General features: G+C 51.0%; 2 protein-coding genes across 4 annotated transcripts in view; one reads left to right on the top strand and one right to left on the bottom strand.

Annotated features, from left to right (window-relative positions):
- Positions 1 to 2214: 2214 nt before the first annotated feature.
- ACSF2 (acyl-CoA synthetase family member 2) overlaps positions 2215 to 25215 on the bottom strand; it is a 37864-nt gene continuing 14863 nt past the window's right edge. For all 3 annotated transcript variants that reach the window (XM_041409309.1, XM_041409311.1, XM_041409310.1), the window contains 7 exons: positions 25000 to 25076; positions 4775 to 4882; positions 4516 to 4667; positions 3947 to 4088; positions 2760 to 2870; positions 2531 to 2599; positions 2215 to 2439 (listed from right to left, as the gene is read on the bottom strand). In XM_041409309.1, coding sequence (XP_041265243.1) covers positions 2389 to 2439; positions 2531 to 2599; positions 2760 to 2870; positions 3947 to 4088; positions 4516 to 4667; positions 4775 to 4882; positions 25000 to 25076 — 710 coding nt within the window. In that variant the 3' untranslated portion in view covers positions 2215 to 2388. The remainder of the gene's footprint in view (positions 2440 to 2530; positions 2600 to 2759; positions 2871 to 3946; positions 4089 to 4515; positions 4668 to 4774; positions 4883 to 24999; positions 25077 to 25215) is intronic.
- CHAD (chondroadherin) lies at positions 13786 to 23765 on the top strand. The gene is made up of 4 exons (XM_041409312.1): positions 13786 to 14636; positions 19429 to 19592; positions 20464 to 20609; positions 22816 to 23765. The coding sequence occupies exons 1-3, from the start codon at positions 13857 to 13859 to the stop codon at positions 20603 to 20605; spliced, it is 1086 nt and encodes a 361-aa protein (XP_041265246.1). The 5' UTR covers positions 13786 to 13856; the 3' UTR covers positions 20606 to 20609; positions 22816 to 23765.

Raw genomic sequence — 25215 nt, 5'->3', positions numbered from 1 at the left:
CCGAGCGGCGCCGCCCCCGGGAGCGGGCCCGGGGCGGGGCGCGGGGCCCGGGGCGGGGATCGGGGCAAAGCCCTGCGCTCCCGACGGGGCTGTGTGCGGGGTGCTTGCTGTGAATGACGGGGGTGCTGCGGGCAGTGTCCTCCCTCGGAGCCGGGAATGCAGGAGTCAGTGTCCTCTCCCGGTGCTGGGGATGCCAGGGCCAGTGTCCTCCCCCGGTGTCCTCCCCCGGTGTCCTCCCCCGGTGTCCTCCTCAGACGCATGGTCCGAAGGAGGTCTGGGACCTGCTCCTCGCGGCCGGGAAGGGTTTTCCGGAGTTCCGGCGGAGGAAGGTGGCTTGTCCCCACTGAGGGTCGTGCAAGCCCGCAGCTGACGAACCTCATGACTATTAATAGAAACGAGGAACTCTGAAATGCCCATGACAAAAGCTGGGAATGCAGATTCCCTTTCCCAGGCCAGAAAGGTGTAGTTCGGTGTAAACCACCCCTGATGTAACCTTCCCTCTCTGGGGAAATTCCGAGCAGGCAGCGAGGACTATAAGAGCGGAACTCAGGCACGGGCAGGGCAGAAGCCATAGAGCGAGCCTGGAGCACTGCACACACCGAGACCGCCCTGGCAGACAAAACGGACAGCTCTTCCTCTTCCGTGAGTATTTACAGCCGGGGGTGCATCATTCCAGGGGCTGGGAAGGGGCAGAGGGTACTGCGGAAGGTGTCCTGGCTGGCGAGGGCTGGATGTGCTCTGGGGAAGGCATGGGGTGGTAGGGAAGGCTTCCCTGGGACCAGGCTCAGCCAGGGCTCATACTCATGGATGGTGCTGCCCCACTCCCAGAACAGGAGCAGGAGTGGGGTGGCAGGGACTGTTCCCCCTGTGCTGGCTGTGACCAGGACCCAGTGGCTTTCTTAGTCTGTCCTCACCAGCCAGGGCTGGTGGCACTGTCACTTCCTATCCACTGCCCCCCATCTACAGTGAATACATAGGGCACCTGTGGGCAGGGTTGTGCCAAGGGTGGGAGTACTGATCGGGGAGGGGAGGAGAAGCTCCACTCACTGCAGGCCTGTCCTGCACCTGGGTTAGTGCTGTGGGAAGCAGAAGAAGGTAAACAGTCCTTCCCTAGACATCAGTCACGAGGCCCTCTTTGTCCCCAGGGTCCCTGACTACAGTTGCTGTCAGGCAGGTAACAGTTCTTCCCTCAGGAAGGAAGGTGACAGAGGTAACCAGGGAAGGGAGGAGACCTGAGTGAAATGTGCAAGGATTGGTGCTGAAACCAACCGCACAAGCAGTGTGGGAACAGGAGAGGAACTTGCTGCAAAGACAGTGTACAGGAGTCTGACACAAACCATCCATGTTTTTGTCTTCCAGAGCGCAGACGTGGACAGGGGACATGGCCCCGCCGTCTGCTTCCATGGGTAGAGCCCACAGTCCAGCTGGGAGATGAAGGACTGAGACCTCGCTGACGCTTCTTTCTCCCTGCTGCACCATTGCCCTCCACCCGCTGGAGCAAGCATGGAGGGGGCCCAGCCTCAGCTCTGCTCGGGAAGGAGGCAGGAGGGAGACAGGGGAAGCTCAGCGGGACCTGGCAGCAACATTATCTGCCTTCCAGCTGGGGTGGGACACTTCTGCTGGTAAAGAGGAGCTCTGCCATCCCTCTTCTCACAGGAGTGTTTCATGGTTGGGAGGTACCAAGTAACTCCCGTAAAATGCTGTCCCCGGTACACTCCACTCTGCCGATGGGACAGGAATTTTGGTATTTCTGCAACAACCTTACTCTCTGTCTTGTCCAAAACAACAAAATAAACAAAGCCATGTCTACCTTGGAGAAGTTTTTTTTTTTTTTTGGGGGGGAAACACCTGGGGAAGGTCTGGGAACAGAGTGAGCTTTTCCAGCTAGTTTTAGAGAGCCCCAATGCAAAGTCTCATTCTCTGAAACCCCTGCCCCTCATTTCAAGTTCAGTTTCTCTTAAGTGACCCAGGAGTCTCACAACATCCAAGGAGAAAAGGCATCACCTATCCTGGGAAGCCAGGCCAGGGCATTTGGACTTAAAGAGTGTTAGTAAAATACCCACCAGCACATGTTCAACTCCTGTGAAATGGCTGCAGCCAAGCTGCTCAGAGACACACAACATTTTTAAACCTTCATAAGGTCTTTCAGGAACTGAACGAAATTCCAGAAATAAGCATCCCTTCCTCACACCACAGTATTTCTGTTGGCAAAGAAACAAGCCCAACTGGAAAAGAAAGGCGCTTTGTTTTATTGACTAGAAGTGCCATCCGCCTGATGTCAGGCAGGGAAAGTCTCCATGGCGTAGCCCAAGGCACAGGTGAAAACCAGACTCAGAGCTGACTGAAATGGGGCTGATTTATCCTGCTTTTTGCTCTGTCTTCCCAATCTCAGAGCTGCAAGTGCTTTTCCATCTGCTCCTTCAACTTGTATTTCTGAATCTGGAATAGAGGGAAGAGAGCAGGGAGAGAGACTCAGAGAAGAGCTGGGACAGAATGCCAGGGTTCCTGCCCTGCCCCAGCCCCCTCTTACCTTGCCTGAGACAGTGAGTGGGTACTGGCTCACAAACACAACATAACGTGGGATCTTGAAATGCGAGATCTGGGAAGAGAAAAACTAGGGCTACACCACCTGAAAGGAACAGCCTGGCACTGCCAGGGCTGGGTCCCCCAGCGCTCTAAATCCATGGGCTTTCATCCACCAGTCCCCAGCAGCCACTGGGTGTACTGATCTGGAAGGAAACTGAGGACTGGGAACCCACCTTCCCTTTGCAGAAAGCTTTAATCTCTTCCTGGGTGCAGTCCTGCCCAGCCCGCAGTCTGATGCAGGCACAGATCTCTTCTCCCATCTTCGAATCCTTCACACCAACCACCTGGTCAGGACAGATGGACAGTGTGACCCTTGGGGCTGTCCCTGGCCTCCCACAGGGTCTGTGTGCTGGCCCATGGTGTGTTTCCTGACCCCATACCACAGGTGCTGGAGCATTGTAGATCCAACATGGACCTGTCATCATCCCTCTGCTTCCAAAAAAATGGGGCAAGAGGTTTCACAAACAACAAGGAGACTTGGTGGGCTGCCACGAGTGCTTCGGGATCTCCAGATGGAATGGCAGGGGAGGGATGAGGTTGAATTAAAGTATTATTTTAAACCCTTATAATCACAGATCTTAGTGAGCCTCTGCCTGTGACACCAGGAAATGGGCTTCCCAAGCCTGAGTTCTCTCCAAAGTTTGCTCCCACTATTCCACAAGAATCCTACTGTCATTCCCTGCCTTGAACCACCATCTCCAACTGCTAGAGACACGTTGATCCTTTTGAGTCCAGAGCAGTGACATAAAGCCCTAGAAACCACATAAACAGGGCTGGTTTGCAACCCATCTGCACTGGGAATATTCCAAAGAGAGATGATTGCCTGGCACAGGCAGAACTCTGACTAAATAAGCAGTTTATTTATGGGGAAACTTGTCTGCTACAAAACCTGAAGGAGAACAATCCCAGCAGACAGGGAGCAGCTGCTCAGTCCTGGAAATCTTTGCTGTCTTGCAAAGGAGTGAAACTAAGTCTCACTCCTCATCTCCAGGGACTTGCTTGTTGGAAGAGTCTTCCTGGATGTCAGAGTTGAGCAATTATCACTAAAAACTGGCCTTCCAGACTGCTTTCTGAGTAAGAACTTCAGAGGGAGTTATGGAAGTGGACAGGCAGTTCAAAATTGAAGAATGACAAGCACTTTGCAGATATGCAGCTGGAACACAAGGGGGTTGCCACAATCCATATGCCCCATTCCCCTTCCATCCCATGAGCCTCTCCCTCCTCCTTGCTTACCAATATTACATGGAATTTGATGCTGAAAACAGGGAAAGACAACCAGGTTCCAAGCAGCAATCCCAGAAGCTTTACGTACAGGATTCCCAAAAAGAGATTCTCACCCACCCCACCTCCTCCCACTCACCTGGACCTCCTCAACCTTGGGATGGGTGTGGAGGAACTGCTCAAGTTCTGCTGGATAGATGTTTTCTCCTCCCCGAATAATCATGTCCTTGCAACGCCCTATAATTTTACAGTAGCCATGCTCATTCAGGATCCCGATGTCCCTGCAATGACAACACCCTTCTAGTCGTGTCCCAGCTGGGTGGAAGAATGGCTGATGCTCCCACCCAGCCAGGGTGGTATCAGAGGATAATGGCTGAGATGCCACCTGAGCACATGGAAGAGATCAAAGAGCTCCTGTTACAGAAGCTGGCAGCATCCACACGAGCTCCAGGGTTTAGGGGAGAGGCAATGGCTGGCCCTGCCCTGTACCCCCACAATCCCTGCAGGCACAAGTGGCCAGTGACGGGACACTCAGCATCAAGGGCTGTGTGCTAAAAGCAGTTCTGAAGTGTCACAGACAGATCAGAGGGATAAACTGGGACAGTTTTCTCTACTTTGGAAATCCCAGCCAAGCACTACTATACACACCCAAGCATCCTCATCCAGTGCCACCCTGTGGGACCATCTGGGAGAAGTTGTCAGGCTCACCCTGTCTTGTACCACCTCTCAGCAGTGATCACTTCACTTGTCTTGACAGGGTCATTCCAGTAGCCCAGCATGACGCAGTAGCCACGGATCTGAAGCTCCCCAGGAGTGTTCAGAGGCACAGATTGCCCTGTTTCTGGATCCTCAATTTTTGCCTGGAAGAGAAGAAGGGCTCAGTTGGACATCAGCACCAGACAGGGAGGATGGAGTGAGGTCTGCTGCTGGCAGAGCACCTGGAGCACATGGGAAAGGTCATGGTCACCTCTGTGTGGGGAATGATGTATCCCACTGTCTCAGTTTTCTGGTCGATGCTGTCATTGGGGAACCCCATGAAGGTGACAGGGCTGTTTTCTGTGGTCCCATAGGCAACCTGCAAACACAGGAGAGGAAATGTGTCTCAAGGGGAAAGGGGACCACACAGCTTCAGGCACAGGAAAGACAAAGCTGGTCATGACTGCAGGGGAGAGTGGGTGTGAGGAGGATGTTCTCCCAAGCCACTCAGGTGACAGTAAATCCTGCTCTGCTGGCTAGGGATGGGGCCCTCCAGACCCTTCTGCCAGTGTCTTGGAGAAACAAGAGCTAAAGCATCACTGCACCTGCCTTCTTCACCTCCCTCACAGTACTCCTGACCCCATCACCCACAACACTTGGGATGTCATGTGCTTTTGACACCCTAACTGCTATTCTTGGAGGACTCCAGGGTTTGCCATCCTCTTTTTCAACCCTTGCTTCTCCAAGCCCTGTCCTGTACCATCTCTACCAGACACTGACTTTGCCTTGGTGCCTTGCAGCCAAGGTACTGAGTTCACCTTGCAACTCTAACAACTCAGGGAACATAGGACATCATTTTGGAAAAACCCTGGAGCTAGCAGCAGACTTGTGTGGGAGACAGTGTGTCCTGCAGCACGGCTGCTTGCTGCAGATCCTTTTGCAGACATCAGCCCTGTAATCCTTGTAAGGGCATCACGAGGCTGCTCAACACTTGGCACAGCTGCCCTTACAGACCCAAAGCCTCACAGCGGGACAAAAGCTTCTTGCTGCTAAACCTCCCTCACAGCTAATCCCGACGGCAGGCTCTGAGCCACCTCAGCTGAAGGTCACTTCTCCTCAGAGGAAAATTCCAGTGCTTTATGGCCAGCTCAGTGGCCACGCTGAGCCGGCAGGAGCTGCACAGGAGGTGCCCTAGGCAGCTCTGAGCTGCACCAACAGCACCATTGCTGGGATGGCTGCTACACCTCCAGCTCTTGGGAGCTGTGTTTCAGCAGTGGGAGCTACTGGTGCACTGCTCTGGTGTCTCTGACCCACTCAGAGTAAGGTCATCCCAGTAATGTCACCTGTGGCTGCTTTGCTGGGAGAGCATGGCTGTGAAAGGGCTGATGTGGGAAGTATTTCCTCATTTCTCCTGCAGTTTTCTAGACTGACACGTGAGCAGCTCTGATCCCCAAACTGCCCTGGCACCTAGATCTGGTCAGTTCCTTCAGAGTAAATGCCCAGGTGTGCCTACATGGTCACGGTGCTCAGGGCCTGTGCCCCAAATTAATGTGGAGCTTTGCAAAAGACTATGATGAAGCATGTGAACAAGGATGAAAATATTGTGAATGAGGTCTGAACACAACACTGGTACAGGGTACAACTGTGTGCAATAACACTGGAGCACTTGGATCTTTCCACTGCTTGGAGCTGCTGCAGGAGCTCATGTTGGGCACAGTCTGTCACGACTCCTGATGCTCTTGTTGACTGCACCAGGGTCAGCACGAAGCTAAGCTGGAGCATGCTTTTATTCAGGAATCTGGAGGAGAACTTCTCCAGGATGCTGCAGGGACCATCTGGTGCAAACTGCTCTGCTTGGAGCCTGGCAGACCCCTAGGAGCGACTATGAATAGGCTTCTGCTTCCAGACACAAGGACAACTTCCCAGCTGGGTGCAAACCCACAGCATCTCATGCTCAGACTGGATTTCTCTCCCATACACTAATACAAATCCTGTGGCTGGATCAAATGACTGACCAGACCCAAATCCGAGACTTAAAACACTTATTAAAAATCCCAGTGCCTTTGTTTTTTTGTTTTACTCTGCTGGATGAATTGCAGTGTTGGTCCCAGGATCCCAGCCAAGCCCTGAGTCAATCCTTGCTGCCTCTCCGGGTTGCTCCAGCAGTTTAATTGGATGCAGGAGCAGGCAGCTCCCTGGCAGGATGATGCTGGGAGTGCTGTGGTTCACCAGGCTCCTCCAGATGCCTAGCACTGTGCCCTATACCCCAAACACCAGCTATTGATGCCTTGGCCTGTGGCTTGTCCCCATAAACACCCTCACACTCTCAGAAATGGGCTTCCCAACTGGCTCAGAGGGCAACACAAGGTCTGAACTTCCAGCCCCTCATCTGCCTCCCAATTACTGCCTTCCCCTACAGCCTTCTCCTGCCTGCACCAGCACACCACTCTGTAGGATGTTGCTCCAGATCTTTCCAAGACATTATCTCCCTCTTAGGATGGTTATCCACAGCTGTATTCCTGGGATGGAGGCAGGGGATGGAGCAAATGCTTGTGCCAGCACAGCTGTCTTCCCAACCCTTATCTGACACGTGGACCATCCAACGTGTCCACTGTCAGAAGCAGATGAAACAACACTTCCACGAAACTCCACACACCAATTTAAACTTGGAGATATCCATGAAGATTCCTAGCCTTCACAACCCAAAGGGACACTTAACATCATTCAGCCTTGTCATCTGGTATAATTCAGTCCAGAAAACCTCACCCAATAATTTCAGCATCAGCTCCATAATTTCCACTGGAGCTGTATGTGGTGTCAAAGCAGAGCTTTCCAGAGGCAAAGGTTCCAGCTTGGGCCCTTGGCTTCAAGAGAAGCTACAAGAATACAAAATATAATTGACTGCAAAGCCTTTTTTTACTGTAGGACCACAAGTGACCACCCAACACCCAGATCAGTCCTGCCCTCAGTGATGACAAAGACAGCTCCAAAACAAACTGCTGCCTAACTTGCTCCTACCAACAAGAGATTCATTCTTTGTGAATCCCAAGCCTCTGTATAAACCAGGAATAAAAAGAACATCTGAGCAGAACTGTGTTTTTTAAAGCACATTTCCCAAACATTTCCTGCTAGTGCTGTTCAAATACTGGTCACTGTGGAACAGGCAAAACAGCCTGAAGAGGGAAGCGTCTAAAAATTAAAAATAAAGTAAAAACAATCAGACTCCAGTCTCTTTAGTAAACATTTGCGAGGCAGGCTGATCTGGTGGGGACTGTGGGGACTCTAAAAACCCTGGGTTTTTCCCAACTGTGCTGCTTATTTACTGCATAACTTGGAAGAAGCCACATCAGCCCTCTGCTCCTTGATTTTCCCTGGCATTCAACAGCCATAAAAACACCCAGTGTCCTCCACATTCAACTGCTGCTGAAAGGCTGTAATGAAAAGGCTGGGGTTTTAACCACCAGTACCCCAAGTGGGTTATACTGGCTGGGACTGGAGCAGAAGGTCAGGGCTGCAGAAAGGCAGGAGTTCCTTGGAGGACACCCTACCCTGGGCCTGAGCACTGCTCAGGGAGCATCTTCATACTCCTCGTCACCACCCTCCGCTTGTGCCACGCTGGAGGATGATGATGGCAGGGCTTGAACTGCCAAACTAAAGCCTACAGAAACTGAGCTTTGCTACAGGAACTGAGCTTTGCTGGAGACAATACTGGCCTTGGAAAAAAACCCAGCAAATTGACTGTGAAATAACAGAGATTTTCAGACTTCAAAGAGGGCATCATGTGCAACAGAAAGCAGACTGGCAAACCAAGAGATGTGTTCAGGGACCCCTAAGAGGCCCTTTGAACCCCTGTCACTGTAACATGCAGGATGGATCTAATTATCCCTAAACCTGTGCCGAGTGCGTTTGTCTTGGACATCTCCACCTGAGTCAACCCCATCCCTTCCCATCACAGCCAGCTCCAAATCATTCTCAATGAGCAAGAACCTTCCCTCACTCAGATGCTCACTGCCAAGATCACCCTAAACTTTTCTGTCCCCTGGGGACATGTGTTTCCTTGCTTTAGAGATATCCCACTACCCCAAATTGTATTGGAATATTCCTGAACCTTCAGGTCAACTTTGCTGCTGCTGCAAAAAAAAACAAAACAACTTCTGATCACATCCAGCCTGTGTCGCACTGAGATCTCATTTCCTTCCCCAGCAACAGTACCATCTTTGTGTCAAAAACATCAGGACACAAACAAACAAGTCTTGCAGGACAAATCTCCAAGGGTAGCCACCCTGTTGACATCTCTCTCCACCAAGAGAGCTACCAGACAGTCCCAGTTTGGATGAGGCTTAATAGAGATCCCAGAAATATTAGGTGCCCAAAGCACCTTCTCTGTGCTGTGGCACGCAATGGCTTTGCCTCAGGAGGAGCCCGAAAGGACAACCCAGGCTGAGACTGCACTGGGAATGAATCTCCTGCTATTGCCCAGGGAGGACAAGCTGCTCCTCGTGGTCTTGAGTTAAAGCTGCCTCTCTTCTTTCCAGGCCAAGCAGAAGCCTTGAGGCTGGGAAGTGTTTTTCCCTTCCTGCCAGCAGTGCAGAAGTGCTGCCCAGTGGCAACCAGCAAAGGCCTGGGCAGTTACTGGTTTATCCACAGTGTGACAAAAGGTCTTTGCTGTGCAATTAACTCCATCCTCCCAAGTGCTGATGACAATGCATTTGGGAAAATTAACATGAAAAAGTGAGAGGAAATGTACAAAGTGTCACGTGAAGGTAGAAAACCACTGGTGTGGGGGTATCGGGGTGCTATTGGACAAGGAAACTCAGCAAAAATTCAGGGGCAAAGATAACATCCCTATGGATTTGGAGAGCTCAGCGCCAACCAAACACATGGGTGGAAGTCCAGAATCCTGTTGCTTCCATGACGCATTTTAAATGTTTTCACATCCCATTTCCACAGCTACAGAAACCACCTACTCATCAGGTCCTCCCCAAAGCAAGGTGGGGTGGGATGGGGAGGCCAAGGACAAGCAGAAATGTTGTCACCACATGGAGCCCACTTTCCATTTTCAGCACAGAGGGGACTAATGTTTGGGGAACATTTGGGCAAGTCAGAAGTCTTGCATGGATCAGTGGTGCTCCACACAGGAAGAAGGCTCTGCAAACCAGGACAAGAGCCCTGGCCAGAGCAGTGGGATGCTAGGGAACATCTGGTGCCTTGCAGGGTGGACACAGCAGGGCTGGGAGAGGCTGTAAGGGCTGGGTGAGCTTCACAGGAGAGGCCAAGAGCTTCATCCAGCAGCTGCTGGAATCAGCAGAAGGGAAGGGTGGGTGGACATCAATGGGGAGCCAAACTGGCAACAGATCAATGGGTGGAGGCCATGCTGCAGTGGAAGAAAACCATCAGAAGGAAGGAGGTAGACCCACCATCACCTCCTCCATCTCAACAAGCAGCCCCCACACTGCAGTGATTGGGAGTCTTCAAGAATTTAAAATAAAAATGGCAATTTAGGTCTGAACTCAGAGCTCTGGATGCTACTGCTGGGACAGAAGCTGCCTGGAAGAGAGGGGAACCCAGGAAAGCCTCTGGGACTCCCCTTTGCCCACCCACCACAGCTCCTCAAACACTGTGTGGAGTGTACTCTGCCCTTTGGACAAATCCAGGGGACACTGCTGAACTTGCACCTTCTCCCACCCTATCCCAACCCAGCACCCTGTGCCAGGGGCTCAGCTCCACAAGAGCTGGGACACTCCAGGACACCCCCAGATGCTGCCTGAGCCCCACCTTCAGCCAAAATGAGGAGGGCAGCACCCCAAGGCCAGCTATGCTGCTGTCACTCCAGGAAGGTGATTGCAAATCTGCACTGTCACGGGAAACCAGATCTGGAGCCCCTAAAAGCTACGGAATCAGGCTTAAAAGAGCAATGGACTATTTTAATGATGGAGCTGTCTTGATATGCCAGAACTGTTCATACTTAAAGATTAGAATAAAGATTAAACATGGAAAAGCCTATCTCCAGTATTGTATCAAACCAGGTCAGAGCTGCAACATCAAAGGAACACCCCAAATATGTGTTTATGCTGCTTCAAAAACTGTATTCATTTGCTTAGCCCACAACGCCTCTGAGAAGGAGAGGAGGGGAGTCCAGCATCTGCAAATCACCAGGAATGTTTGCAGAACTGTTAATCAATTAAGAAAGAGAGGTGGCAGGATAATCCTGCCTCTCCTGCAATGTCCTTGCAGTGCTGGTCCCAGGGGATGTGTGAGGCAGGAGCTGGCCAGGACTCGGCTCCCCTTGACTGCGGCACAGGGACACCAACACTGCTCCATTGTCACCTGCAGACTGCAAACCACCCACGAGTGGGACCCAGGCAGGATTTTGAGGATGGCTGGACATTTGCTGGCCAGTTGAGGGCTGCAAAACCCGGTGTGGCAAGAGCAGAGCCGTCCAGTGAGCAGCTCAAAACACAAACAGCCTGGAGCCAGGGGAGAGTGCCAGCTGTGGCAGATGCCAAACAGCTCCCACCACAGGAATGTGCTTGCCGAGGCATGGAAATCAAAAAATACTGAAGGAAATAATTTCCTTTTATTTACCATTTGAGTCTGGAGAAATGGATCTGAGGAGCAGACACCTTTTCCCTCCTGCCACTCCACTGTGGCACCAATAATAACCTAAACTATACCTCAGGATCAGGACTGGCAGGAGTGCTGAAGCAGGGACAGCTTCCCACCTCACACCAGCATTGTGGCAGCTATGTCCCAGCATTTTCACAAGGAAGATACACTTCACTGGTGTCCACAGCCACAGCACACACATCCCTGCAAGGAGAGAGTGTCTCTGTCCCCCCAGATCTGCAGTTTCAGCCAGCAAACAGAAAAAGGATGGAAGTGAGAGGAATAAAGAGAAAGAGGTTTGAGGTTTGAGCAGTTTAACCTTTGAAAAGGGTCTTGTTCCAGAAATACATATGGGTAGGATGTATTTATGGATGGGGTTTGCAAGGCCTCAGCAGCTTTTTGCTCCAACCTGACCCCAACTGGCCAAAATCTCTGCAGAAGCAGTAAGCTGTTAGATGACTTTTTTTTGCAAGGGGACGGGAAACCCAAGTACCAGACTCTCAGCAAAGGAGCACAGATTCAGTCCCCAGATTCAGTGTCTAGCAGAAACAGGCAGGGTTTTAAATATCACCCACCAGTTGCTCTTGCACAGAATAATATAACTGCAGGAATTGTTAATCAAATTATTACAGTGAAAATTAAAGTGGCTGAACGTGCTCAGAGAGAAAAAATGAAATCAATTAGTATATAGAAAATGATGTTTTAAAGGTAATTCTTTTTCTTTTCCAATCATTCCCCCAGCTCCCTGCCAGAGCTTTATGAGCAGAGCACACTCAGGAGCACTATCAGAATCATGGAACAGCAAACTGAAGAGACAAAGAAGGAAAACACAGAAGGTTCTGTCTATCTCTTGCTTCTCTGTCTCAAAGGTCCTGACCAAAGCACTCAAAGAGCTTCTCCAGAGAGAAAAGCACGTGCATGACCATTGTGGTGCCTACTGAACCAGACATAAGCCAAAATACCATTGTTTTGACCAAAGAGTTTTAAATCCCACAGTAACCAGGAGGTCCCTCCAGCAGAAGCATGGAGCTCTCAAGGTCAGAGCATCTCTCCAGAGGGGAGAAGCTCTTGGTGCTGAGGTGAGCTGCTCCACAGCATCACAGCTCAAGGGCTGACAAACACTGAAAGCCTGAGATGGCCTGGTTTGCACCACGGTCCCACATTACATCATCGTTTGGCCACAGGCTCACCAGAACCACACTCTCACCCCAGAAGCCTATTTTCTCCCCCAAATTAGTCCTGCAGTGCAAACACTGCTCAGACTGACAGCTGCTGACCAGAGCAGGGCTGCCAGGCCATTTGCATAACACGGCCCAGAGCACGCTCGGCGGCGCCAGCAGATTCCTCTCTGCAACAATGGAAAAACCCAGAAATCTCAGTGAATAAGTCAGTCTGTGTCCTAAGTCAGCCCTTGGATTTCCTCCCTTTCTTGAGCCCGTCTCGCCTCGGCACAGGCTCCACTAGGGCTCTGCAGCCAGCCTCAGGAGCAGAAATCTCAACAAGCTCACAGTTATATGCTCAGCTCTCAGCTGTTTGCTGCAGCCAGGAACTGGCTGGAAATCAGTTCAAAATGTTCCAATTCCAAACCCCACCCTGCAACCCCTGGATCTCTCTCTTCACACTCACAGAAGCAGGCGCTGGGGCTTTTAACTGCTTTGCTTTAGCCTTCTTTATTGGGAGAGCAGGGAACATCCCTTGTGGTGTTAATTCACCTTTGCCACTGCTACCCTAAGACAGGAGCCAAGGCAGATGCCACTCCCAGCTCCAGCAGTGACTCTTTTGTTTTTCTACCCCTCCATCCCTTTACCAATGCCAATGTTTTTCCCTTTCTACAGCTCTGCCTCCAGAGCCATAGGCACTGCCACCTATCTCCACACCAGTGCCTGGCATTTCATATCCACCAGCCTGTGTCCCACCACTTCCCTGCAGGCTCTGATGCTGCCCCATCCCTTCTTGACAGGCACCAGGTATCCTGGCCATGACCATATCATCTTCAACTGTTCATAAGAAAAGACACAGTAGAAATTAAGACTGTCTTTGCACCCCCTTTCTTGGCCAGCTCTCTCAAAATTTTGCATTGCAAGAGCAACTGCTGCGCTGTTGGCCTTCGGCATGACCCCATTGTACTCCCACTTTCTCCAATATCCCTGTTGAGGCAAACTCCTCTTGAATCAGTGAAAAAAGGCACTCCACCCCCCCACCAGGAACACCCCTCTGTGAGAACAAGACCAGGTGCTTCTCCCCAAACCAGCTGAGGCTAAACAGAACCTCAGAATCTGCTGGAAGCTCCAGCAGGAGGTGGCTGGGCAGCTCAGCAGTGCTCCCTGCTACGCTGTTCAACCAAAGCAGGCTGTTTTCCCCCCTGCAGATGAAACTGGGCCCTGCTCAGCAGGGACCAGGGAGGTTCTCCACAGAGCCGGTCTGCATTGGTTCTTCCTGGGTATTTGCCTCCCATTTTCCTCCAGAGAGGAAAACTACTCCTGCACATCGCTCAGCAGCAGGGCCAGGAAGGGCCGTGGACACTCCTCTGCCTGGTGCCAAGGGGTTAAGCTCACAGTAAGTTCCCAAAGCCAGTTGTTTCCAACTGGCTGCTGCCTGTGGTTTGTGGGAAGGGATTTTGCTTTTTAATAACATTATAAATAGGGCTGTGTTCAGTATGCTGCAAACCCGGTTACTCTCTCTCTCTCCCACCCGTCGCTCTCCTCCTCCCGCTTCTCTTCCCACCACACTTAATTCCAGATCTGACCATGAATGGGTCAGGCTTCCTCCTCAGTGTCCTCAGCCTGCTGGCATGTCTCGTCTCCACCACGCAGGCATGTCCCCCCAGCTGCCACTGCCACGGCGGAGACCTGCAGCACGTCATCTGTGACAACGTGGGGCTGAAGAAGATCCCCAAAGTGCCTGAGCAGACACGGCTTCTCAACCTGCAGAGGAACAACTTCCCCATCCTGCCGACCAACGGCTTCCGTGACATGAAAAAGCTGGTGTCCCTGCACCTCCAGAGCTCTCGGATCAAGGAGATCTCCAGCGGAGCCTTCCGGGGGCTCAAGAGCCTGGTGTACCTCTATCTCACCGACAACCAGATCAGTGTCATAAAGCCAGGAGCCTTTGATGATCTCTCTGATCTCACCTACCTATACCTGGACAAGAACAAGATCCCAGACCTATCCAAAGGGCTCCTCTCCCCTCTTGTCAACCTCTTCATCCTGCACTTGGGCAGCAATAAAATCCAGGAGCTGAAACCAGGGGTTTTCAGTGGGGCTAAAGATCTGCGCTGGCTCTTCCTCTCCGACAACTCCCTCACCAACCTCCTACCTGGAGCCATGGAGGATGTAGAAAACCTTGCTGTCCTCCACCTGGACAAGAACCAGCTGAGCAGCTACCCTGTGAATGCAATGAGTAAGCTGAGAGTGCTGGAGGAACTGAAACTTTCTCATAACCCAATCGAGGTCATCCCCGACAATGCCTTCCAGTCCTTCGGGCGATACCTGCAGACACTCCACCTGGACAACATGAAACTGAAGAAGGTGAGTCCCTTCTCCTTCCACTTGCTCCAGATCAGAAACATGGGGCTTGCTTTTCTTCCCCTTTACAAAACCCTTGGTTTTCTGACCCTCCCTTACACAGGAGAGGGGAGATGCAGGTCTGTAGGCTCTGCAGGCAGCAAGGCACTGACTACACCCTGACGTGGCTCAAGCGAGGGATGAGAGAGCACACCCCACCCCTCTGTTGAGTTATTTAGGCAAAACAAAACTATCTGGAGCTGATTAAGCCCTCTGGATGGATGCAAGGCAGTGCATTCACTCCCAAGCTGGAAGTGAGACTGGACACTGAGAAAGGTATCTGGGATGCTCCAGGACAATTAGGAACCTTCCATACTCACACAAACAAGGTGAGGGATGAGAGATGAGCATGTCCCTCATAGTGGAGGGCACTTCCACCTTGCAGAGCTGAACTGCTCTGCCTCCTCTGCTCAGCCCAGATACCTGCTGTAGGTCAGGAGAGGGAGACTCCTTGGAGGGGCAGTGAACAGTCCTGGTTCCTTATCCCTGCCTTGCAGACAGGTAGGGGTAGAGACCTTCACCTCCCCACTGCCTCCCAGCCTGACACGTTACAAAGAAAGGTTTGTTTATTGATGCTCTCCCAAAAGAACTCTCGCAGCATCTTACAAAGGAGCCCTGTTCCCACTGGAGGGGAGGAGGGACATTCAGGTATTCTGAAGGGCAAAACAACCCCCTCCTTTTTCTGTGAGAAAGCAGGACCCACAGGCAGGAGTATCACACTCAGGGAATCACTTGTATTGGGACCTTTGAAAAGCCAGGCAGTGCTGCAGAACCCAGCACAGCATCCTGATGCAGCCAGATGTCCTGGGTGAATCCCCCATGGCTGGAAAGAGAGGGAGCTGCAGGCAGAACAGAACAGTTCTCCCTGGGATGATGCTTTGCCAGGAAGCCCAAAGAGAAGCCAGGTGAGCCAGGCTGGGCCTGCACAGCAAAGCAACACCCACCACATGCAGGAAGATGTGATGGAAAAGAGAATTTCTTCAGAACTCAGTCTCACAGTGATGAGCAGATCACATTGAAAGCTACAAGAAAGGCATAAAACCAGAGTTTTCAAAGGGAGATAGAATTCCAAAAAGCTCAAAAACTGGAATTACAGCTTGTTCAGGTGCAGAACAACACTAAGTAAACCAGTTCAGTAATAACTTCAGTATTCAAGCCCTTGTCCACTCTGAGCATTAACCTCTCCAGTATGGGACTGAGCAAACTTAACACTTGAAAAGGATCTATTGACCTTACTAGGCAAGACCTCAGATATTCTGTGACGGCACTTCTGTAGACCCAGTTCTAAGGCACTTTCAGTCAAGTACTGCAGCATAATGTTGTACCAGCTAGAGATATCAGAGTTCCAAGTTACATGTTGAAGAAATTAGATTTTGGGGTGTTCCAGGAAAACAAGCATCCTTGGTTTGACCAAGAAGCAATGGTTGACAATTCTAGCCAGCAAAAAGGACTTTTTCTTTTTTTTTACAGTGACCACCTGTGGATAGGAACTTAAAAGGCTCTTGTGCAGCCAGTGCCTCCTTTCCTCCCCAGCAGTCCATCAGTTTATGGGCTCAGCACTCACGGGGGTGGCTTCTGCAGTTTTAGGGCTTGCAAATACAAAGTTTCCAGCTCATTTTTCCTTCGAATCCTCAAAGGCCCCATACCCAAACAGCCCACGTGTGAACTTTGCACTGCCAAGAGACATCTAATCACAGAGGCCGTGTGATCCAGGAAATCCCCACCAAATGCTCTGAGTGCTGCTGGCACTTTGCTGCAGCCCTTTTTCCTTCACAAACGTCCTTAGGTCTTCCCTGCATGGCTGCAAGATTTTTGAGCTGATCAAGCATAAACCCATGCAATTCTACTCCAGCCTAAATTACATCTGAGCAAAAGGGAGAGCCTGAGCAAAAGCTGGAGCTCAGGCTCCAGCACAGAGCTCCCATTTCTCCCCAGCATCCCAGACCCACAGGGCTGTGTTGCACAGGCCAGGACCCTCCTTGTACCTCAACACGAGACAGACACCCCTGTCTGTGTATTCAGTGTAAAATAACTTAACAGCAGTAATCCTCCGTCTAAACAAGGGATAAAAACCACCCTTTTCTTCCCAAACACACGGTCTGGCAGGGCTCTGTAGCTGTTAGCAGCAGATGTGAACTCTTCTCATGGGGCTGGGAGAGGAATGAGCAGCTGAGACAGTAACACCACTGTCCAGCCCTCCCGCCCCTCTGCACAGCGTGCCAGCATCCCTCAGAGCAGCTCCCCTATCAGCACAGCCCAGCCCCCTGAGCTCAGCCCACTTTTGGAAGGAGAAGACCAGCAATGCTGACTGTCCAGCAGCTACAAGGATCTGGGAGTCTCCTAGCTAAGCTCTAATCCCATCCAGCAACGCTTAATTTGGAAGATGACAAAAGTTCACAGCTTAAAATAGTGCATCTCCTCTGTCAAGTAGACCCAGTTCTAAGGCACTTTCAGTCAAGTACTGCAGCATAATGTTGTACCAGCTAGAGATATCAGAGTTCCAAGTTACATGTTGAAGAAATTAGATTTTGGGGTGTTCCAGGAAAACAAGCATCCTTGGTTCGACCAAGAAGCAATGGTTGACAATTCTAGCCAGCAAAAAGAACTTTTTCTTTTTTTTTACAGTGACCACCTGTGGATAGGAACTTAAAAGGCTCTTGTGCAGCCAGTGCCTCCTTTCCTCCCCAGCAGCCCAACAGGACATCAGTTTATGGGCTCAGCACTCACAGGGGTGGCTTCTGCAGTTTTAGGGCTTGCAAATACAAAGTTTCCAGCTCATTTTTCCTTCGAATCCTCAAAGGCCCCATACCCAAACAGCCCACGTGTGAACTTTGCACTGCCAAGAGACATCTAATCACAGAGGCCGTGTGATCCAGGAAATCCCCACCAAATGCTCTGAGTGCTGCTGGCACTTTGCTGCAGCCCTTTTTCCTTCACAAACGTCCTTAGGTCTTCCCTGCATGGCTGCAAGATTTTTGAGCTGATCAAGCATAAACCCATGCAATTCTACTCCAGCCTAACTTACATCTGAGCAAAAGGAAGAGCCTGAGCAAAAGCTGGAGCTCAGGCTCCAGCACAGAGCTCCCATTTCTCCCCAGCATCCCAGACCCACAGGGCTGTGTTGCACAGGCCAGGACCCTCCTTGTACCTCAACACGAGACAGACACCCCTGTCTGTGTATTCAGTGTAAAATAACAGCAGTAATCCTCCGTCTAAACAAGGGATAAAAACCACCCTTTTCTTCCCAAACACACGGTCTGGCAGGGCTCTGTAGCTGTTAGCAGCAGATGTGAACTCTTCTCATGGGGCTGGGAGAGGAATGAGCAGCTGAGACAGTAACACCACTGTCCAGCCCTCCCGCCCCTCTGCACAGCGTGCCAGCATCCCTCAGAGCAGCTCCCCTATCAGCACAGCCCAGCCCCCTGAGCTCAGCCCACTTTTGGAAGGAGAAGACCAGCAATGCTGACTGTCCAGCAGCTACAAGGATCTGGGAGTCTCCTAGCTAAGCTCTAATCCCATCCAGCAACGCTTAATTTGGAAGATGACAAAAGTTCACAGCTTAAAATAGTGCATCTCCTCTGTCAAGCTTTTCAGCTTAGAGAGCATGAACACATGCTGATGGTCCATGAGAAGTGCAAGGTTCTTTTCAGAAATGGGAGCACAGCTTCTGGGGCTTTGGGAATTCCTGGTGAGTGTCCTCTCCAACCTTTAGAGAAAGCTTTCTTCCCACTATGAGAGGGGGAGAAATGGTTTGTCATAGCTAAGAAGAGCTTTGTGCTTTGTCAGGGCACCCCTCCCCAATCCATCACTGCCATGGAAGCTCCTGTTGAGAGGTTTGCTTTCAACAGCTTTCCAACTTGAGTAACCATGGGCTGAAAAACATCAGGGATGAGGCCTCAGGGAAGAGAGGAGAGGGCTGCAGAGTCAGGTCTACAGCCTCTCTTGCTTTTTGACAGCTTTCTTAAGGGAAGCTCTACCTTAAAGCCTCCCTGTCAACCAAGAAAGCACAGATTTTACAGCATCCCTTGCAAAAAAAACCCACTGGAAATGAGAAAAAATGGAGGAGGCTGAGGGCTGGAAACCTGCCTGTATTTCTACATTGCTCAAATGCCAAGTGTAAATTTCCACTCAGAGCCCCCAGGCACTGCCAAAGTCTACAGCCCCTTCAGAGGCCACAAACACTCCTCTTTCAGTCGCTCCAGGCAAGGCAACAGGCCTTGGGAGGATTTCCAGCCTTAGAAAGGAATATACCAGAATATATCTTCATTTAGAATGGAGAATTTTGGCTCAAAAATAAAAAGGGTTGCCAGACTTCAATGTATTTAGGGATGTGGCTGCAAAGACAATCCCATATGGATTTGGGATGTAGCTCTCCCTGCAGGAGACTCCATCAACCATGAGCCCACCATCCTGCTGCCTCTCAAGGGTATAGAGCATCCAGCAAGCCAGCTCCCTGTTCACAGCTTCTTCTCTTGCTCTCTCCACGCTTCACAGAATGACAGAATAGCCTGGATTGCAATGGGCATTAAAGATCATTCCTTTCCAAACCCCCTGACGTGGGCAAGGACGCCAGGTTGCTCCAAGCCCTGTCCAACCTGGCCTTGAGCACTTCCAGGGATAGCACACTCACAGGTTCTCTAGGCAACAGTCCCAGTGCCTCGTTCTTATGCTGCTCAAAGTCTGGAACAGAGGCTGCCAGGTTTGCAGTCCCCATTCCCCAACTCCACGCTCCTCACCAGAAACCTTTGTGCTTCAGTTTGCAGACAACGCGTTTGCTGGCGTGACCGCGCTGAAAACGGCCCACGTGGAGAACAACCGGCTCACCCAACTGCCCCGAAACTTCCCTTTCGACAAACTGGAGACGCTGACCATCTCCAGGAACCCCTGGCACTGCAACTGCCAGCTGGCACCTCTGCGCAAGTACGGCACCGCCACACCCGCGCTCCCTGGGGCCCCGGGCTGGGCCGGGACACTGGCACTGCTGGCACTGTCACTGCTGGCACTGCTGCCACTGCTGCCACAGTCACTGCTGTCACTGCTGTCACTGTCACTGCTGTCACTATCACTGCTGGCACTGCTGTCACACCTGCGCTCCCTGGGGCCCCCGGGCTGGGCCGGGACACTGTCACTGCTGGCACTGTCACTGCTGTCACTGCTGTCACACCCGCGCTCCCTGGGGCCCCCGGGCTGGGCCGGGACACTGTCACTGCTGGCACTGCTGCCACAGTCACTGCTGTCGCTGTCACTGCTGGCACTGCTGCCACAGTCACTGCTGTCACTGCTGCCACAGTCACTGCTGTCACTGTCACTGCTGTCATTGCTGTCACAGTCACTGCTGTCACTGCCACTGCTGCCACAGTCACTGCTGGCACAGTCACTGCTGTCACTGCCACTGCTATCACTGCCACTGCTGTCACTGCCACTGCTGTCACTGCTGTCACTGCCACTGCTGTCAATGCTGCCACTGTCACTGCTGGCACTGCTGTCACTGTCACTGCTGTCACTGTCACTGCTGTCACTGCTGCCACTGTCACTGCTGTCACTGTCACTGCTGTCACTGTCACTGCTGTCACTGCTGCCACTGTCACTGCTGTCACTGTCACTGCCACTGCTGTCACAGTCACTGCTGTCACTGTCACTGCTGTCACTGCTGTCACTGTCACTGCTGTCACTGTCACTGCTGCCACAGTCACTGCTGTCACACCTGGCGGCTCTGTCCCCACCCTGCCCTCTGATGTCCACGCTTTTCCCCTGTTTCGAGCTCCTCTCTTCCTTCCTCCCCGTGTCACAGGTGGCTGAAAGGCAACCGCACCCGTGCTGAGGACAGCTGCTCCACGCCAGCGCAGCACCGGGGACAGCCCATCAGGGACACCCCGGCCCTCCGCTCCTGCAAGCTGCCCACCAAGAGGTCCAGGAAGGGGAGCCGCCATTAAACACGTAAGATGGTTCCCTTTTAGTGGCAACAGAAGCCCCAGCACCTCTGGTGGCACCAGTCTTAAATGCCAGCAGGGTTTGGCTCACAGCAGCTCATCCATCCGCACACAGATGTCTCTGCTCAGAGCTGTGCCATTGCCTGGCTCCATGAGCTCCCAGAGCAGAGAACCTGCCTGTAGCATCAGTCAACTCTGTGAAAAAAACCATAGGGCTAAAGACAGGCCTGGGGCAGAAATTAAGGGCAAAACATGTAAATAAATATGAAATAGAGAAGTAAGGATTCTGAAAATACACACAGAATAATTTTGAAATCTTCAGACCTTCCATTGCCACATGGGAAAAAATGTAATCTCTTTTTGCAGCAACCACTGTACATTAGGAAAAAAAACCAAAAGCCCTACACTGTAACAGGGTTTAAGCCTCAATCATGCTTCAGGCACTATGGTGACATGCACCCTGTCCTAACACCAAAGCCCCACACCAAGTCAAGGTGTAATGGTTATGCAAAAGGGATAAATATATATCAAAACAAGGGTGGATTTAGCCAACTCCTACCCTGAGCTGGGACCACACAAGCTTTACTGTTCTAACCAACTGGAGATGCTCAGCCCTTTGCCCTGTAAAGGTCCTCCAGGTGTGGTGTGAAATCCAGGACAGGGATTGTTGTTGCTGGGAAGTCCTGCCCAGCCCATAGGAAAGTAGATATCTTTCATAAGGAGCAGCTCTTGACCCAGCACTTCCCTTTCCACAACTACAATTCCCTCCAAGACAGTCAGGTATTTAAAAACAATGGTTGTTGCCCTCAAATGAGTATCCCAGAGGAGGGAGGCTCAAGACAGCAAATATTCTTTGGGTGAGGTGTCCTGAGCCAGGAGGTGATTCAGAGACCAGGCTGCCTTCCCCTCCAGCAATGAACTTTTGCTGACAGCTCCCAAGGCAAACACCAACTGTGAAAACTGATCACACAGACACCTTCCACAGCTGGAAACTACCAGGGGTATTAAGTTCAGCCTGCACAGGAGCAAAAAAGCCACAACTGTCATCACTCCACCCCAAGCATTTTACTTTTTCCCATCCCAGAAATAGGTCTGGAGTTTGTACAGATTCCAGAGGACTTTGAATGAGCCTGCAAGTTTGTAAGCTCTTGGGGAAGGGACCTTTGCTCATTTGTTAAGGAAAGTGCAGTGATCCTGCACTGCACTGTGTGAAGAGAGGTGGGCATTGTGCCATGGTATGGCCTTTTGATCCCCACTTCACTAAGGATATGCACATCAGGGTGGAGAAAGGAAATTCATGACCAAAATGTCAGGGATTATGCCAGCTGCTCTGTGCCTTTCTAAAGTGGTTATTTCTCTTGTAGTGCCAGAGGGTTTTATGGATTAGAGATGGAAATACCAGTCATTCCATACAGAGCAGGAAAAGTTCTGCTCTAAGCACGGAAAAACTTCAGTTTTCTAAACCACTTAAACATAGTTTATTTACAGGTCTGACCCTTCTTAATCTTCTTTCCCTGCCTGAACTCAATACCAGTTCACTCCTCCATGGTGAGAGTAAGAAAACCATGACAAAAATACCTGGTTTTTTTTTCTGTAGCACTTTTCATCCAGCTCCTTCCAACAAGTTTACAAATGCTAATGAAATAGGAATTATTCCAGTCTTGCAGAAGACAAAGCTCAGTGCCTTCAGGTGTCAGTGCCCCAATGCAGGTACACAAACCCACCCCAGTGTGGTGAGCATGAATTTTATGAAAGCACCTCTGATTTCATCATGTACCTCTTGAGAGCCAGGCAGCTGTCACATACAGGGGTCAGGTATGAGGACTGACTTGGGTCACTGGCTGCATTTAAGATGAAAAGCTGCTTGGTAGTTTCTAAGAAGACTACTCCTGCCCTGGATTTTCAGAATCAGGGCATCAAAACAGTCCACTACTCTGGAAAATTTCACTCTGGGTTTCCTTCCTTTGCCAAGAAGGTGTTCCTTGACCATCAGCACTTTGGGTAAGATCACCAGGAGTTACACAGAGAGTTGGCAGAGTAGCTCAGAGATAGGACTAACCCATTTCCTCTGCTGTGGGAACCTGTAACAGCTCCTTGACTCCAAACTCTTCAAGTATGGGCTTCATCTAATGATTTAATAATAGACAAATGTTACAAGTTTACTGCTCTGTTGGAAAAATCCCCTTAAAGGTGTGGCCTTCTCTCTTTTTTAGTGCTAGCAGGCTCCAGTATGGCCCGTCCTGGTGACCGGTCACTCCAACCATCAGAAAACTACTGACTTCTGAGTCCTTCCTTGAGCTTCTCCTCCCTGTCAGGAGGCACTTCTGATATATATGAACACCTGCAGCCTCCTCTGAATCCCTGCTTCTCTGCTGATCACAAGGATGGAATCCACCTTCTCAATCTTTTCCGACACCTATGTATTTTAAAAGAGGCCTTTTTACAAACTAAACTATGCATGACCATACTAAGACAAGCTAAGCTAGATCCTGCCGGTAAAACACAGCCATCTTTCCCAGAAGAAATATAACCCACACACCTGATCAACCAGCTGGGTGCTGTCTCTCCCATTCCAGAGAAGAGGGAGCAAACGGGAGGGTGGGAGCATCCCTCCCCCAGCTGCTTGATAAGGAAAATTGGTCTCAACCCATGCCAAGAGACTCCCCTGCCTTCCCACAGAGGGGATCCCTGCAGGCCAGGGCTGAGGGGACAGGTGAAGCAGTGACCAAGAGCCAGTGGCCCTGAGGCAGCAATCTCCCAAAATTGGCCAGAAATCCTTTAAGGGATCTGGGAACCTCCCAAACTGGAGCCAGCTGAAGACTGGATTTCCCTCCCACTCGGTGGGGTCACCAAGATGTCCAAGAGGAGAAGGTGTGCATGGTGCAGTTGGCTCAGGCACCCCTCCTCTCCTTCCTACCCATATTCCAGAGGATCTAGCAGGATACCAGGATGACTATGGTTTATTGTCACAGCTATCTCAATGCCACAGTTGCAATTCAACTACGTTTTTTAATCCTGAAGAGTTATATAAATATATGTCTATTTATTCCTCTGTAACAGTGTAAATTACCTTTAAGAGGGTGAAAACTCCTCTGCCTCCTATATAGAAATCAAATTGTATATTTTCTTATGTACATCTTCTGTATAAAGCTCTTGCTGCAAAGATGAAATCAACAAGTCTCTGTGTGTCTGTCTGAGGGCTGGAGGGATCAGGAGTAACATGAGACCAGTGGCACAAATATAGACTTAATCCTCTTTATCCCATGGGCAGAGCAACTGTTTGGGAGGGTTTTATTATTTCTCTTGCTACAAAACAGGAACATGTGACACCTAATGAGTCCTGGGCTCTCACAGTAATGCTTGAAAATATTTTTGAGGCCAAACTCAAGTTTACTATAAAAATAGGTAGCTGTCACCTGACAGAGCTCAAGCAGCAGCACCAACCCCAGTGTTTCCAGCTCGGCATTAAGAGCATCATATCCAGGAAAAAAACCTGTCTGCATCCAAGACAGCTTCAGGACGGATGCCCTGGATTCCCCTGGAGTGTGGCAGAGCACAGAGCTGTCCCTGTAAAACCCTGCTGCTGGTGCACTCGGGGTCTGCCAACAGCAACAGCCTAATCTGACTCCCAGACCCACGTGTTCACCCATCACTACTGGCTGCTTCCTCAGCCTTGGGAAGCAGCATGGTACCAAATTAATTTCCTTTAGGGCAAAACAAAACAGTCCTTTTCTGGCTCAGCCACTGGCATGCAGATGGCAGGACATGCCTAGGAAATGTGCAGCCTGGCTGGTGGCCTGTCCCCCACATGCAGCACGTGCTGGTGGCTCCTGCACAGGCCCAGGGTGGTGGCAGTGTGCTGGGGCAGCAGGACACGTGGCCCAGCACACACTGCCCTGCTGGCAGGGCAGCATCTGGTGCAGCACATGTGGATGGCACCATCCCCATGACCTGACTCGGGCACGACAAAAACCACACAATGAGGTTTTACATCCACAGGAAACCCAGGATGGGGAAAGAAACTTGCAAGCTCTACACCAAGAGGAGTACAAGCATCCACCTGCACCAACAGGAACCAGCACTGCCTCTGCCACCATAATCCTGGCAGTGTGTACAACTGAGTGTCAGTAAAAGTTTTGAAATGAGCAGCAGAATTTCACTTAATGACATTGAATGTGATGCCTTGTCTTCTTCCAAAGCTTCCTCCCCAGACACCTCAGCAGCAACCAGGCAGAACCCCCACTTCTGTCTGCCAGGTCCTCTGAGCCCTCCCTCTTCAGCCTGATCCCAGCAGCTCCAGGACCACCAGGTACCACCATGGTCCAGAGACACCCAAACTTGGTGTCTCACCGTGGCAAACACCCCTTGCAGGTCTGGTCACAGCCACCACAACTCACCACAAGCTCTGGCATGTGCATCTTGGTGATAATTGTCCTCATGATCTCAGGGGGAACAGGAGAACCTGCAATAATTCCTGGAAGAAAGAGGAAAATACCTTGGAAACCAGCTATTTATTCCCAGGAGTGGTCCCTCAAATGGCTCTGCACTCCCAGGTTTAATGCTGACAAGACCTGTGGGATACACTGGTTCCTGTCAAAATACTTCCTAAATCT

Source organism: Onychostruthus taczanowskii, unplaced genomic scaffold (genome assembly GCF_017590055.1).
Source record: "Onychostruthus taczanowskii isolate IOZ18803 unplaced genomic scaffold, ASM1759005v1 scaffold30, whole genome shotgun sequence".
Classification (NCBI taxonomy): Eukaryota; Metazoa; Chordata; class Aves; order Passeriformes; family Passeridae; genus Onychostruthus; species Onychostruthus taczanowskii.
The sequence above is the reverse complement of the archived record's forward strand: the minus strand, read 5'-3'. Positions and strand labels throughout refer to the sequence as shown.